At 41.6% G+C, this 16,169-nt stretch overlaps 2 protein-coding genes across 19 annotated transcripts in view; one reads left to right on the top strand and one right to left on the bottom strand.

The window, feature by feature from the left end:
- SPMIP7 (sperm microtubule inner protein 7) overlaps window positions 1-11,854 on the bottom strand; it is a 48,302-nt gene extending 36,448 nt beyond the window's left edge. The window contains exons 1-2 of one of the 3 annotated variants that reach the window (XR_007922293.2): window positions 9,457-11,854; window positions 905-1,002 (exon numbers count right to left, since the gene is read on the bottom strand). Coding sequence is in view for 1 of the 3 variants with exons in the window: in XM_002721588.5 (XP_002721634.2) it covers window positions 905-1,002; window positions 9,457-10,015 (657 nt within the window). In the remaining 2 variants the exon portion in view is untranslated. The remainder of the gene's footprint in view (window positions 1-904; window positions 1,003-9,456) is intronic. The other 2 variants (XR_011382999.1, XM_002721588.5) reach the window with 2 other exon arrangements.
- Window positions 11,855-11,868: 14 nt separating this feature from the next.
- The window catches only part of ZPBP (zona pellucida binding protein), a 73,116-nt gene continuing 68,815 nt past the window's right edge, over window positions 11,869-16,169 (top strand). For 8 of the 16 annotated variants that reach the window (XR_007922301.2, XR_011383002.1, XR_007922300.2 and 5 more), the window contains exons 1-2: window positions 11,869-12,076; window positions 14,031-14,111. Coding sequence is in view for 2 of the 16 variants with exons in the window: in XM_051853180.2 (XP_051709140.1) it covers window positions 11,950-12,076; window positions 14,031-14,111 (208 nt within the window). In the remaining 14 variants the exon portion in view is untranslated. The remainder of the gene's footprint in view (window positions 12,077-14,030; window positions 14,112-16,169) is intronic. The other 8 variants (XR_007922302.2, XR_007922306.2, XR_011383003.1 and 5 more) reach the window with 3 other exon arrangements.

Below are 16,169 nucleotides of genomic sequence, written 5' to 3'. Positions count from 1 at the left end.
TGGCTTTGGATTGGTGCAGCTCCGGCTGTTGGGGCCAATTGGCGAGTGAATCAGCAGATGGAGGACCTCTCTCTCTCTCTCTCTCTCTGCTTTTCTTCCTCTTTCAAGTAAAATAAATAAATCTTTGAAAAAAAAACAATGATTTACATATATCAAATAGTTGTATCTGGTATGTAAAATATATCTCAATAAACTTTTTAAAAAAAGTCTTTTCATATCTATGTATCTCTGTTCAAGTATCCTAATTTAAATATCAATGGTTTAGAGATTATGAAATCCATATAGGAAAATTATTTAAACATATAATCCTTAAATTTGGAAAATATCTAGCTTTTAGTTTTTGAAGTTTACTACCTGTATGATCTTAAAGTGAGTTACTTAACATCACTGGGCTTCACCTTTCTCAAGTAACATGGGAGTCATGATAGTGTCCTGTTTAGAAGCAGAGACCGTGACAGGAGTGTTGTTCCAGTGCCATGTTGTGGGGATGTCCGCAGGTGAAGGGGAGTGGGGAAAGCGAGCAGCATAAGGAAGAGAACCTAGTGAGCCCGTAGTTCCAGCTGGAGTCCAGCTTTAGTCTGCTTCCTCAGGAAGTCAGCCAGTCATCAGGCAGTGTGCAGGCAGTGTGGGGGAGTGCAGTCCTGCAGGCTGGTGGCTTCTGTGGGCAGGGACACCTGCCAGTAAAGCAACTGGGTTGGGAACCACCAGCTTCTACATCCCTCTCCGCTCTGTGCAGCTGTAGGGCCAGCACGAGATGCAGGGGCTGCAACATCTGTACAGTACCTGGATCACAAGAAGCATTTTACAAACAGTAACTTTTTTCCAAGAAAATAAAATATTGAATACACAATGAAATAACCTAATTATAACTTTTGTGAAACACTACCCAGTATGAAAATCTTACTGTGTACTCTGCCTCCTCATCAAATGAGTATGCGTGGTTTACTGAACAGCCTTCATGATGTGGTTGCAAAGGAGTAACTTTCACTGGGCTCGTCCAACCTGAAAACAAAAAGTGCACGTGCGCTGGGTTAAACACATGGCACAGAAATTCCTTCTTCACCCAGAAGTAGCCCCAGTAGAAAGCTCCTCTGTGCGGTAAGTTCTTTATTTAATGTATTTTCTAAAAACTTCTCTGGATCTCTCAGAATGAGAAGAGGATAGCTCTGGACTTTACATTAGTATAATTCTAATAGTGCAGAATTATTTCCTATTATTGGAAAAGACCTGTTGGGTACTATGAATCTGTGAATGTGCATGTAGCTGGGGGCGGTGATGATGAAAAGCAAGTCTGCTTAACCATGCAGATGATTCATCCAATGATAGATAAGAAGTCCTAAAAGACTAACAAATATAAAGGCAGCCTTTTATTTACAGGGTAAGTATTTACTGCTTATATATTTCTCATATAAATATGAGAAACAGGGTTCCTGGTTTTGAGGTGCCCTTGTGCAAACAGAAAGTACAGGCCCATGAGTAGATAATTTCTATATAATGCAACAACTGTAAGAATAGTTGAGCTCAGAGTGTTGTGGGGTGTATCAGAGGATATCTCATCTAACCAGATTGTCAGGAGCCAGAGACATCTTCCTGAAGATGACACCTGATCCAGTCTTGGAAACTGAGTAGAACTTGCACAAAGAGGACATGAGGAAGGCTATTCATTCAAGGCAAGCAAATAGCATGGGCAATGGTAGGCCTCCCTGTGAGAGCATCACAATGTGGATGAAAACTATAAAATATTAGCTGTAGATCATGAAATGGCAGACAGGGAACAGTGGAAGATGAACAAGAGGGACAAGACAGGGTGAGGACATGAAGGCCTTGGACTTAACTTACAGATAGATTGCCTTTGGACAGTTTTAATCATAGAGACTGATAACAACACAAATTACTCTGGTTTGGAGAAGTGACAGGCATATGTGAAGATGATTGTAGTATTTCTAGTAGCTTAAGAGATCTGTTCTCCTACACAATGGATATTTCTAATTTGATCCTCTACTCTGTAGTTTACTCTATAAATTAATAAAACTTGGCAAAATGTGAATTTGAAAGTTGCAATTAGAAGCTAGGTGGATAGCACAGAGATGCTGAAGCACAAGAGTGATGACTCATCAGAGACTCTGGGGACAGCACAAGCTTTTGTCCTCCTGGAGCCCACTCTAGTGGGCTCTATATACACCCTTGTTTACAGGTTTGAAATTTTTTTTTTTTTTTGACAGGCAGAGTGGACAGTGAGAGAGAGAGAGACCGAGAGAAAGGTCTTCCTTTGCCGTTGGTTCACCCTCCAATGGCCGCCACGGCCAGCGCGCTGCGGCCAGCGCACCGCGCTAATCCGATGGCAGGAGCCAGGTACTTCTCCTGGTCTCCCATGGGGTGCAGGGCCCAAGCACTTGGGCCATCCTCCACTGCACTCCCTGGCCACAGCAGAGAGCTGGCCTGGAAGAGGGGCAACCGGGACAGAATCCGGCGCCCCGACCGGGACTAGAACCCGGTGTGCCGGCGCCGCAAGGTGGAGGATTAGCCTAGTGAGCCGTGGCGCCGGCCCTGATTTCTTACAATTAACAGTTAACAAGGAAGGGGCAAAATTTCTGGCAAACAATTTACATGCTCAACAGGTTTATTAACAATTAGTAGTTGTAATATTTTTAGCGTTTGTAGTTTCATAGTTTCAATGCAATGTTTTCATGACTCTTGTATATGCATACATATAAATTATATATAATATTATATATACATAGTATACATGTTATATATATAATTTATTTTAAAGGCAGAATGACAGAGAAGGAGACAGAGAGCAAGCAAGTGCATTCCCGTATGCTGGGTCACTCTCCAAAGGCCCACAACAGCTATGGCTAGGAAACTCCATCTAGGTCTCTCAAGTGGGTAGCAGGAAATCAAGCAGTTGGGCCATCATCTGCTGTCTGCAAGGGTATGCATTAGCAGGAAGCTGAATAGTAAGTGCAGAGTAGCCAGCATTTGAACTGGGCACTCTCATATGGGATGAGAGTGTCCTGATGCCACAGTGCCTTCTCTGATTCAGTCAATATTTGGCCAAGAAATTCAGAGCAGAACCAACAAAGGGACTGGTAAGGGAGAGGTAGGGAACAATTGGGTGCTGGGTGGTCTGTGGATTTGGGAGGGGCGTTAGAAAGACTAGAGTATTAGAAGGCCTTGCTGTGCCACTGTAGGCTTTGAAGATAGAGGAGGCCATATATATCCTCTTGGGAGGAGAGGCCCCTAACAGTGAACAAGGAAACAGCCACTTCTGATGTGGTCATCTGAATGAGATTGGAATTTGATTTCCCCTAGATGAGGGCTAAGATGATCCATGATTTCAGCATTGGTAGATCTAAATAAAATCCCAATTTCAATAATGGATAGAATAACCAAAGATCAATAAAATAGAAGAATTGAGTAACACTGTAATTTGAATAGAAAAATTCATTCAATAGTGGAATACACAATCTTTTTAAACAGTATTTTTATTTGAATACAGAAACACACACACAGACACACACACACACACACACAACACATACACACATGGGGTAGTCTTGTGGGGAACAGAGAGAGAGGGAGAAACTGATTCCATCTGCTTGTTCCTTCTCCAAAAACTCACAACATCTGGTCTGGGTCAAGCTGAAATCTGGAGCCTGGTCTCCAACATGGGTGGCAGGAACCTAAGGACTTGGGCTATCATTTGCCGCCTCTCCGGGCATGCATTAACAGGAAGGTGGAATCAGAAGAGCTGGGACTTGAACCTGGCATTCTGATATGGGACGTGGGTGTTCCAAGTAGCATCTTAATTTCTACACCAAATGTCCTCCCCAAGGAATATACATTTTTCTCAAGTATATGGGGGAACATTCTCTAGAATAGACCATATGTTAAGTTAAAAAACAAATCTTTATAAATTTTCAAGAACTGAAATCATACAATTTGTGTTTCTAGTCCAAATAAGCAATCAATAAAATAAGGAAAACTTTTAAAATTAATAAGTATATTGCTATGGCTTGGATATGGTTTGTCCGCCAGAGGTTCGCGTATTGGAAGGATGGCCTGCACTACAGTGATCTGCAGAGGCATGGAACTGTAAGGAAGCGAAGCCTACTGAAGGTCTTTAGGGGAAACTCCCTAGGAAGAGATTCAATAGTTCTTGAGGGGCCCCACTTATTCGCACTAGAAGTGCATTTTTATAAAGAACAACAGGGCCCACCCCACTCACTGGGTTCCCATTTCACCACATAAACTCTCTTTCTCTCACATACTCTTGCCATGATGCTATCTTTAATGATATGTTGCATACAAATTACCTAACAGATGAGGCTTCTCAAATTTGGACTTTCTGCCTCTAAAACTGTAAGCTAAATAAAGCTATTTTATTTATAAAACTCTCAATCTTGAGTATTTTAACAACAGAAATCTGAAAAATACATACATGGATATTAAATACTATACCACTAAACCACCAATGAATCAAAGAAAAATAATCACAAGTGAAATTAGAAATTATCTTGAGACAAATGAAAAACCTAACACACTTATGGGGAGTGATATTATCAAGATGACAGAAGAGGAAGCTCTGGACTCTCTCCCCTCAACCCCACCCTGATTCAGGACACTCACTCACAAAGTCCCTGTCTTGTGCAGTACAATCACAGAAAAGACTCTTGAGCTCCCAGATTCATGCAGAGGAGGAACGGTTTTTGGTTCATTTGTCCAGTACCAAATATTTCACAATAGGGATTTCCCCACAGGGCTGGTTTCTGTTTCATCAACCCTGGAGCTCTGATGAACCCAGCACAATCTAGCAACCCAGAAGAAAAGAGATGGTAGCTTGGCTGGCAAATGACATCTATCCCCATCCCTATATATTCAACACACAGTGAGCAAATGAAAAACTCAGTTTCTCTAGCTTCCCTCTGAGAAGTGAAAAAGTTGGGGTTTGCCCAAAGAGGCAGCACCTGTATCATCATTCCTAGAGCACTGATGGGTCTTCCACAGTTTAGCCACCCGGGGAAGGACAGAGATGGTTATTTGGGCTAGTAAATGACCTAGATCTATAGGGTCATTGATCTAGATGTCACAGATCATAAAAAGATTCAGAACCAAAACTTCTCTGGGGTTGTACAAAGAACTAGCACTTGTCTCACTAGTCTAGAAAATCTTGATGGATCTAGTATAGTCTAGTTGCTTGGGAGAGAATAGAGATGGCAGTTTAGACTGTTAAGACACCAAAGCTTTCCCACTGATCAGCACAGGCAAATGGGCAAAAATCCCAGCTCTTAGGTTTCTTTGGGGGATGGAAAGAGTTGGTAGAGGTCTTTAGAACCTAACTAGGCTGATAGATGGAGGTCTTTTCCCTTATAAGGCCAGCTCATGAAGACTGGAATAGGTGCCTGGTTTCTCTAATGCACAAACACCTACACAGTGAGTCAAGTACAATGAAGTTTTAGGCAATGATTCTACAAACAAAAGAAGAAGATAAATCTTCAGAAACTGACCATAATTAAATGGAATTTTATGATTTACCTGACAGTGAATTCAAAATAACTGTCATAAATATTCTGAGATTCAGACAATTAAAACATAGGGAAGAGACAGAAATACAATAATAATAGGATATTTCAATATCTGACTTTAGAACAACTAGATAAAGACTAATAATGAAGCAGAGATCTTGAGTAACATATAGATCAAATGGACCTAATAGATGTGTACAGAACATTCCACCCAATAGAAGCATTCTTATCAAGGATACACAGATTGATAAATCACATGATAGGTCACAATAAAAATCTTAAAATTTAAGAAGACTGAACTCATGCCAACTGTTTTATTCTTGACCAAAATGGAATAGAACTAGAAATCCACATAAGAAAAATAAGAAAATTCACAAATATATGGAAACTACACAAAAATACTTTTTATTGAATGAAAAATCAAGAAGAAAATCAGAAACACAAGATAAACAAAAATGAAAACACAGCATACCTAAATCCCAGGGATGCAGCAAAAGCAGAACTAAGAAGTAGGTTCAAAGTGATAAACATCTACATTTAAAAGGAAAGATTTCATATAAACAACCTAACTTAATACTTCAAAGAGATAGAAAAAGAACTAACCTCAAAGTTGGCAAAAGGAAAGAAATAATAAAGACTAAGTTATATGTAAAAATAGAAAAAGAAAAAAATAGTGAAAAATCATTGCAACCAAGATGTGTTTTTTTTTTTAAAGATAAACAGAATTGACTAAGAAAAAAGTCTCAAATAACTAACACTACAATTGAAAGGGGGTCATTAAAACTGTTTACAGATATAAAATAATTATAAGAAACTTTGAACAACTATGTATCAACCTACTGAATAATCTTGAGGAAACAGAAAACTAGAAACATAACCTACCACAACTGAACCATGAAGAAATAACAGCCTTGCAATGAAGGAAGGGTATCAATCAGTAAAAAAGTTCTTTCAACAAGGAAAACCCTGAACCACATGGCTTCAAAAAAGTCTACCAAACATTTAAAGATGAATTAACACAAATCCTGTTCATGCTAGTCAAAAAAAACAAAACCTGAAAGGCAGTCCAAATTCAATCTCCCTCTGCCACTTCACACAAGGAGAAGGCAGCATTCTATAAGTCAGGAAGGGGTTCCTTACTAGGAACCAATCTGAATACCTTGTAATCTTTGGCTTCCTAGTCTTTAGAATTGTGAGGAAAAGAAAATGCCTGTTCTTTCTGCTACCCACTCTTATTTTTCTATAGTAGCCTGAACTAAACAAGGGTTTTCAAAGACAGGAACATATACAAAGTTACAATAGTGATATGAGGAGGCCAAAGGTAGGAAGCAAGGAGGTGACCATAGACAACTTCTATTTTCTTTGTGTCAACGAAGAATGGGTCATCTGCAATGAAAGGCAGAGTCCAATAAGGGTTAGAAAATAATTTGAATAAGTTTAAAATAGTTGATTGGCAAGTGAAAAAGAAAGCCAATGAGGCACAAAAGAGGAAGTAGGGAACCCAATTTAAAGTCTAGACAAGGTTGGAATGGGACGAGAATAAATAAGCAATATCATTTTTAATGATCTTGCTTTATATTTGTGAAAGTCCACTTAAAAGCATACTGGCTGGAGCCAGCACTGTGGTACAGTGGGTAAAGCCACAGTTTGCAGTGCCGACATCCCATATGGGTGCTGGTTCATGTCTCATGTCCTGGCTGCTCCACTTCTGATTCAGCTCTCTGCTATGGCCTAGGAATGCAGTAGAGGACGGCCCAAGTCCTTGGGCCCCTGCACCCATGTGGGAGGCCTGGAAGAAGCTCCTGGCTCCTGGCTTCAGATCGGCTCAGCTCTGGTTATTGCAGCCAGTTAGGGAGTGAACCAGCAGATGGAAGATTTCTCTCCCTTCCACCCCTCACTCTTGCTCTTGCTCTCACTCTTTCTGCCTCTCTGTAACTGGCTTTCAAATAAATACTCTTTAAAAAAAAGCATACTGGTGTGTCACATAACCAATTCTGAGGCGTCCTTTATCAGAATGTATTGAGAATAATGTGCATTTAGGTTTTCTAAAACCTGAAAGTGCATATCATTTATAATTAATGTCTATTTCTAGGATTTAGTTATTGAAAGCCTAGCATAAATTATACTGAACTCAACTCCCAAATTGCAGATATCACTCTGACATTGTTCATAGCAACTGATAGCTAATACTAACTGAAAGTTTTATCAGATTCCAGAAATTTTGCTAAGCACTTTAAATGTCTTAATTATTGCAATAGTATAAGTCAATTACTATCATTCCCAATTTAGGTATGAGGTAACTGAGATTATACAGTCTACCTTTATACAATCTGAATATTTATTGGTTCCTTTCTTTATGTCATATATGTTTAAATGAATTACAGTAAATGGTCCTTACCATTATAATGAGTTACAAGTATGTGAATTTGAAAAATAAGGATACACAGTCATAAAAAGTACAGTATATAGTGTTGGGTCATATAGTATATATTTGCCAGGATTTGAGCCCAGGTAGTCTAACTTAGAGTCAATCTTTTGAGGTCCTCTGTAGTACTGATTCAAGCAGTGAAATACATTGGACAAATGAGTTTTATGTTTGGCTATGAATTGTGGGTGCAAAGTTCATTAATTTTAGCTTCATGTTAGCTTTACCAAACCATTTATTCAACCTATATCTCCTTGGAATAGTATTTTATGAGTTCATTTGTAGAATTTACATGGAAAAAAAACCCAGCAAATTTATCCCTAAAATTACACTAAAGTTTTTTGCCTATAAGGTAAGTAACATGCTTGCCTAAAATGAAAAAAAAGATTTCCATTCCTCTAATGAATTCTTGACTAGCAATAGCATTTTACATCACGATATTAGCAAATATTAAGCTCAAGCTTGTTTCTTAATTAAGTAGAAAAAGTCATTAGGTCAGAATCAGTGAAATGTAGTGAGACGGATATGAACTCATCAACAGTTCCTTCAATGCCAAGACTTGTACACTTTAGCGTCTAGATATATAGCTATTTGTCATATGTAGATACAAATATATTTGATTCTCAGCAATGCCATATTTCCCTGGATAGAATTTCCAATGGGTTATAAACTAATGCTTGTGCCGACGTGGCTAAGGGGTTATCCTTCCTGCCTCCAAAGATGTAGATCTATTTATGCAATGATTGTTTCTCTTTGGCTTCTGTTCTTAATACACAGAAAAATTACTTTCAACTACTTTCCTGTTTCATTTCAAACACTATAACCTAACTATTGGGTTAGGCTCTGTGGTACAGCAGGTTAAATCACTGCTTGGGATGCCCATATCTTGTACATGAGTGCTAGTTTGAATCCTGGCTACTATGCCTCCAATCCAGCTCCCTGCTGATGTGCCTAGGAGGGCTGCCCAAGTACTTGGGTCCCTTCTACTCACATGGTAGAACCCGATGGAGTTCCAGGCTCCTGTTTTTGGTCTGGCCCAGTCCCAGCCATGTGGGCATTTGGGAGAGTGAAATAGCATATTGAAGATATTCTCTGCCTCTCCCTCTCCAACATTCTGCCTTTTAAATAAAGATAACTAAAAAAAAAATCATTAAAAAACTCTTTATTAATCACCAAATTATTTTCTGATGAAGAAAAAGAGGCTTGCTATTAATTATCAAAGTGATAACTACATTCCTTTTGGATAAAATTAAGTTACCCTTAAATATAGAACAAACTGTTGTACAGTTTGTGTTAGTCACTCAAACTAACGCATGCCCTTCTAAAAAAGCACCTAAAACGCGTTTTCAAAAAAGTTTATAAAAAGGCTATAATTTTTCTTAGAATCTCTAATTTCTAAATAATTTATTGTTAACATTTTAACCCTGAAAATCTTGAATACATACATCCTGTTCTCCCTCATGGAGTACTTAAAACACGTAACATCCACATCCCTTCATTTACCTCCAAGCCTTGCTCTGATGGAGGTGTCCGACACTTCTCTGGAATTCCATCTCCTGTCCTGTTGCAGTTCTTCTGATAGAATTTTTTGCCTTTTGATTGTTGTTTGAAATCCTGTGTCTGGTCTAGGAACTCGATGTTGAGGTTTCACATCACTGAAATCAACCAGGTTTGGTATGGTTCTGCCAACGCCAGGCTTTAAATCAGCATCACCACCAGGACTCATAAACATTGAACAGGAATCACTTAAGGGCACATCATCCCGCAGTGGAAATAATGGATAATCTGGCCCATATGGCGGGGGATAGGGATAGTGCAAATGATAGTCTGGCAGGACTGAAGGGGGATAAGGATGAAACTTAAGAAAGGAAGGGTTGCACTTATTTTCAAGTCTGCCATAATTATGTCTGTCCTCAAATCCTTTCACAAAAGGCATGTTGATTTTTCTTAAGAGATCACAGTAGTGTGGATAATCTGTATTGTTAAGGGACTTTGTTCCTGAATGGATGAACCTTTCAGAGATACTTATCTTTCCAGGTTTGTACCGAACTTCTGTATCCATGGCCTTTGTCTTTATATTTTTGATGAGTATCAATTGTTTCTGATGACTCCTTCAACTACACAAACTCTTATATTTTAAATAATTGGTTTAATCAAGCATAAAATTATCCAGCCTTCTAATGTGGGTAGAATAGTCTTTTTCCTTTAAGTTAAATTTTTTTTCTCCACAAAAGTTAGGAGAGAGCAATAAAGGAAGAGAAGAAAAAATAAGCCAAGTCTTGTTGCTTGGCAACAACTGGAATTCTAATACATTGAGCCATTTACTATGTAAGTCATAATGTAATTCTTAAGTAAAACCAAAATAGCCTTATGAGTACTTTCATGATGCTTTTATCCCCAATGGTTAAGAGATCTGTGTTCATTTATCTTAACTTTCCATAACTTGGTATTTCAATGGATAAAATGATAAAAGGAATATAAAGCAGCCAACCCAGTGACAATAATCATACATATTAAAAGTATATATATATACACACATGTGCCTACAGTAAAGTATTTGCTTGACAGAAAAAATTACTGTCTAAATAACAGTAAACGTCAATGGACTGCAGAAAATAAACATACTGCATCTAATTTTTAAGGACAAATAGTCACAAGTTAAGAAGTGCAGGTTCATTCTTTTCATGCCCTAAATTATCCTTACTTCCCTGCATGCTACCATGATGTATGAAGTAAGAGCAACTAGGATTTTAAGCTCACTTCAGAAAACAAGAGTATTGATTATTCACCCCTTGCAGAATGTCTCATTCAATCATCATGGGTTACTTATTAACATGCAGCACACATTTCGTTTAAATCATTAATACACAAGTTCTCTAAAAAGCTCTATTCTAATTTGGTCCTGCATAAAAATTGCTACTAAAGAAATTCCAACACTAGAACTGGGGATAGAAGCACATGCCATCCTTACTGCAGGAAAAATGCAAACCAGGCAAGATTCTAGCTCAAAAGATGGAAGTATATTCTCTACAGTCGGCCAACTGCAGAGAGCAGGGGGTTGTGGTACTGGGGGGTAACGGAATGCCTATGAGCCGCCCCAAATCCGTAAAGCTTTGAGATTTACTACTGAACGAGACACGAGGTGAAGTAGGTGGCGAGGCTGTCGGAGTGCAGGATACCCAGTGACAGCACTGACTCCACCCAGGATCACTTGCGGCTTCATTTTCAAAGGTGACAACACCCTTATCAGGCATTCTGTGTTTCGGTGCTCAAACTTCACTCAATGTATTTGCGTCGACTGCATAAAATCTCCTTCTCCTGCTCCCTTAACAGTAAGAAACTCCTTTCAGCGAAGGAAAAGCAGAGGCATGATTCTTCTTCAAGTTTTCTAAGATCTGAGTGAAACGGCCCCTTCGGCTGACGGGTGGTTCTGTAGGTTTTACGCATGTGGGTGAGAAGTTTCGTCCGCGGTCATTTCTTCCTGCGCGGGCTAAAGGCCTCCCTCTTCCCTTCCACTGGGTGCGCACTGCTTTGCACCCCGATTAACTCCCGCACATCGGGAGAGTGTGAGTTCCAAGACCCAGGAGCTCCTGCACGGGCCAGACCTGCGCCCACCCACGGGTCCTCACTCGCAGGGGCTGACCCGTCTACACCCTCGCCCGGAGCCACAGCTCCACTCTGAGGTGAAGGCACGGACTTGGGGGTTCGAGGTTCCTCTCCAGCTCCGGAACCTCCCCGTCGCTCAAGTTCTCCAGGATCCCCCGGCTGGCGGTGCCCGGCGGTCGGGTCGCGACGGCCCCGGCTGCCCCACGGCCCCACGCCGGGACCCCGGGCTGCCCACCCGCGCCGACCCCTGGCAACAGCCCGGGCGGAAGTGGCTGCGCGTCCGTCCGGTCCGTCCTTCCGGTCCGCCGCCCGCCGACTTCCGGCGGCGGGTGGGCGCGCGCCGCGTAACGACCGTCTGCGCGGACGATAGCGGGCGGCGACGGCGTGCGTATGGAGGCCTCGGCCGCCGGCCGGGCGCGGCGGGGCTGGCGGCGGGCCCGGGCGGCGGGCTCCCCGCTCTCCCGCGGCGCCGTCCTCCTCCTTCTCGCCGCCTTCCTTGTGCGGGCGCCCCCGGCAGGTGAGGGGCGGCGCCGCCGGCCGCGGTTCCCGCGTCACGTGCCCCGGGCGTGTGAGGAGACGCCCGCCGGGCCCGCGGCTGACGAGAGCCGTGTGTGCGCTGCGGAAGGCGCCAGACAGCTGTGCCTCCGGGAGCGAGTGGCGGCCGCCGCGCCCCGCGGTCGGAGTTTTGCGCACAGCGCGGCGGGACGGAGCCGCGCTCGGGCCCGCGGCCCTCGGGGCGGTGCGGGGCGGCGCGGGGCGGCGCGGGCCGGCGAGCCCCGCGGTGGTGCTGCAGCGCCCTCTGTTGGCGCTCGCTGTCGCGGACTCTGAGGAAGGCACCTGCTTTTCCCTCCTTTTTGCCAAATACATTTTTAGGAGTGAAGGAACCCCGAAGGAAGAAGGGACGGGTTTACCGAGCTTTCTTTAACGCTTGACAGGTTGTGTGCCTCCATGACGTTGTGTTCCTGTTCTATCTACGCTTTTAAGAAAAGTCTCTCTCCCGAAATTGAGAAATAAAAAGCACAAAGCGGATTTGTTTCAAATGCTAAAACTTGTCCGAATGAGGGAGAATGAAGAAAAGTTCATAGAGACTAGTTTTTCGGAAAAGGATGTTTGTTGGTTATAGTCTTTTAAATAAATTATTTCACTGTCTTTAAAAAAGGGGAGAGAGGGAAGGGCGGAGAAAGGGGTGGGGGGATAGAGTGTCCATCCACTGGTTCCCTTCTTAAATGCCCCTAACAGCCAGGGCTGGGCCAAGCAGAAACCAGGAGCTGGGACCCCATCCACGTCTCCCACAGGGGTGGCAAGGACTCAGGTGTTTGAGCCATTGCCTGCTGCCTCCCTGGGTGCACATCAGTGGGGAATTGGATCAGAAGCAGACTCGGGACTCCAGCCCAGGGACTCTGATACGGATGAGGGCCTCCGAAGCAAGAGCTTAACCAGGGCACTGAATCCCGTGCTAGGGTTCATGGTATTGTACTGGGTAGAAAAGGTTGGTTTTCAATTTAAAATTTTGCCTTTCTTTTGATTCAATAGCAAGAGTGCACAGAGGAGAGTACAAGAGATGGAAGGAGCTGTCAGTATCTTAATACATAAGCCATGAATAAAAAACTGATAGTTATGTAGCATTTTCCAGTTTATCCAGTAGTCCATTGTTTCTGAAGTAACTCTGAAAGGCTGGAATAACCGGTCTCATTTTGCAAATGAGTAAACAAAAGCGCCTGGAGGCTAAAGTGACTTCTAAAACCATGAAGTGTCAGAATTAGGGTTTAAAGTGAGGATGTGTATTTCCGTTGCACTGTACTCCCTTGCTGTTAAAGGTTATTTGGGTACGGTCCATTAGTATTATTGCATTTTTATATCACCCTTGCCTCTTGTCCTGTTCACACTGTTGTGTCCATTACCTCACTCATCCAACAATGGCTGAAGACTGTGAGAATACACCCACGATTATTAATATTTTACTATGGTTAAAGGTGTTATGCTTAGTACTCATTCTCAATAAATGGATGTAGACACTGAAGCCACTGTTAGTGGAGCTTACAATCTGATGAAGAAACTGATAGTGATGTGTAAAGTACCACAATAAAATGTGGAGTGAATGCCGCAAGAGAGGGGCCAGTGATGTGTTGTGACAGTGAAAATCAGGACAAACAGGAGCTTTGAAAGAGAAAGGATTTGTGACTTGGGCTAGGATGGCTGGGAGACTGGGACTTTTAAAACATGAGGAGAATATTCTAAGTGGATGTACAAAAAGCCAAAGGTGAGCTATCATGGACACAGTGGGTAGATTAATTTCACTGAAGCCTGTGAAAGGGAGTAGAGTTAGGAGAGAGAGAGAGCTCTTGATCGCTGAGGAGGTTGTTTTATGGATCTCAACCAACGCCAAACATACAATGATACTAAGCTATTTGAATATTTTGGGATTTATAGTGAGGCAAATGGTTGACTAATTTTTCTTTTGTTTCTAATAGTTGGATATTTGGTTCGAGTACCAAGAGGTTTTCGCTTGTCCCAAGATGCGGTGAAAATAGTGGGATCACCAAATTTTCCAGGTACTCATAAGTAGATTTTCAGTAATTTTAAGAATGTCTTTTGCTAATATTCCCCAGTTACCTTAGTCTTCTAAGGTATTTTTTTCTGTAGACATGGATTATTATGGTTTTCATAACATTGTTTTGATCTAGATCTAAATCAGTATGCTTAAATTATGAAGATTTCTAAAAATTATAGTTTCATGTACAGTTTTTGCTTGATATGAAGCTTTTGACTTTGTAGGATTTTGTAGTAATCTTATGAAGTATTGCAGCTACAACTTTGGTTTTGAGTATCTAAAACTTGAGAAAAACTCACTTGTCATAAAATCTCCACTTTAAGGTATATAATTCAGTTGTTCTTAGTATATCGATAAGTTTGTGCGACTGTCCACACTGATTTCACACCTCCCATTAAATAGCCACTCCCTAACCACTGGAAACCATGTGTTGTGTTGTCTCTGTATAATTCCCTATTCTGTACATTTCACATAAGTGAAATCGCACCCCGTGTGCCTTTGGGTCTGGCTTTTTTCGCTTGGTATAATGTTTCTGAGATTCTTTTGTGTTAGAGAATATATCAGTGCTCCATTCCTTTCTGTGGCTGAAGACTATTTTGTTGTGTGTGAACATAGGCTTTCAGGTCTCTTGGGCATATGCCTAGCAGTAGAATTTCTGGAATGTAGGTGGTAATTCTGTGTTTAACATTTTGAGGAACTGCCCAGCTAATTTTAAAAAAGAGCCTGGACTGTTTTACTTTCACACCAGCAGTGTTTGAAGGTTCAAATTCTCAGAATACTAACACTTATTATTTTGCATTATTAAATATAATATTATTATTATTGTCATCCTAGTATGTGTTAAGTGGTATCTCATTGTGGTTTTTATTTGTGTTTCCCTAAAGACTATTTTATTTGAAAGAGTTAGAGAGAAGGAGAGGCAGAGAGAGAAAGGAGAGGTCTTCTATCTGCTGGTTCACTCCCCAGATAGCTGCAATGGCTGGAGCTGCACCTATCCGAAGCCAGGAGCCAGGAGCTTCTTCCAGGTCTCCCACGTGGGTTCAGGTGCCCAAGGTCATGGGCCATCTTCTACTGCTTTCCCAGGCCATAGCAGAGAGTTGGATTGGAAGTGGAGCAGCCTGGACTAGAACCAGCGCCCATATGGGATGCTGGCATTGCAGGCAGCGGCCTTGCCTGCTGTGCCACAGTGCTGGCCCCATAAGTATCATTTTTGTAGAAATCCTTACTCAGATTCTTTGCCCTTTGTAAAATAGTGTTGTTTGTCTTTTTATTATTCAGTTATATAGATCTTTTAGTATTCTAGGCATGGGGAGCCCATGAAGGCTATGAATTTCAAATGTTTTCTCCCATTATGTGGATTGTGTTTTCACTTTTAATATGCCACTTAACATGTCATAATATAAGCACACATTTTAAAATTTGATAGAATGTAATTTCTTTTTTTTTCTTTGGTGTGGTGACTCAGGTGTTACACCAGGAAACTATTGCCAAATCAGTGTCAGTGGTTCTAAAATTTGATGCCTATGTTTCCTTATTAGAGTCTCATGGTCTAACTCTTACATCAGGTGTTTAATCCATTCATAATTGATTCAGTGTGGTTTGTAAGATACATGAGTTGGGGCCACTGCCATGGTATAGTAGGTTAAGCATCCGCCTGTGGCACCTGCATCCCATATGGGCACCGGTTGGAGTCTCGGCTGCTCCACTTCTGATCCAGCTCCTTGCTGATGGCCTGAGAAAGCAGTAAATGGCCTAAGTGCTTGTGCACCTGCACCCACGTGGGAGACCTGGAAGAGGCTACTGTCTCCTGGCTTCAGCCTGGCTCAGCCCTGGCTATTGCAGCCATTTGGTGGAGTGAACCAGTGGATGGAAGACCTCTTTTTCTCTTCTTCTCTCTGTCTTTATGCCTCTCAAGTAAATTTTTTTTTTTAAAAGATGCCTGAATTTGTAGACTTTAAATTCTGTTGTTGTATATGTTTGTTCTTATATTTGTTCTTATATATTTTGCTGATTATTTTTCTGGTTGTTGTTGCTTTATTGTAAGTTTTGAATCATTAAT

This window comes from Oryctolagus cuniculus, chromosome 16 (genome assembly GCF_964237555.1).
Source record: "Oryctolagus cuniculus chromosome 16, mOryCun1.1, whole genome shotgun sequence".
NCBI classification, from domain to species: domain Eukaryota; kingdom Metazoa; phylum Chordata; class Mammalia; order Lagomorpha; family Leporidae; genus Oryctolagus; species Oryctolagus cuniculus.
The sequence above is the reverse complement of the archived record's forward strand: the minus strand, read 5'-3'. Positions and strand labels throughout refer to the sequence as shown.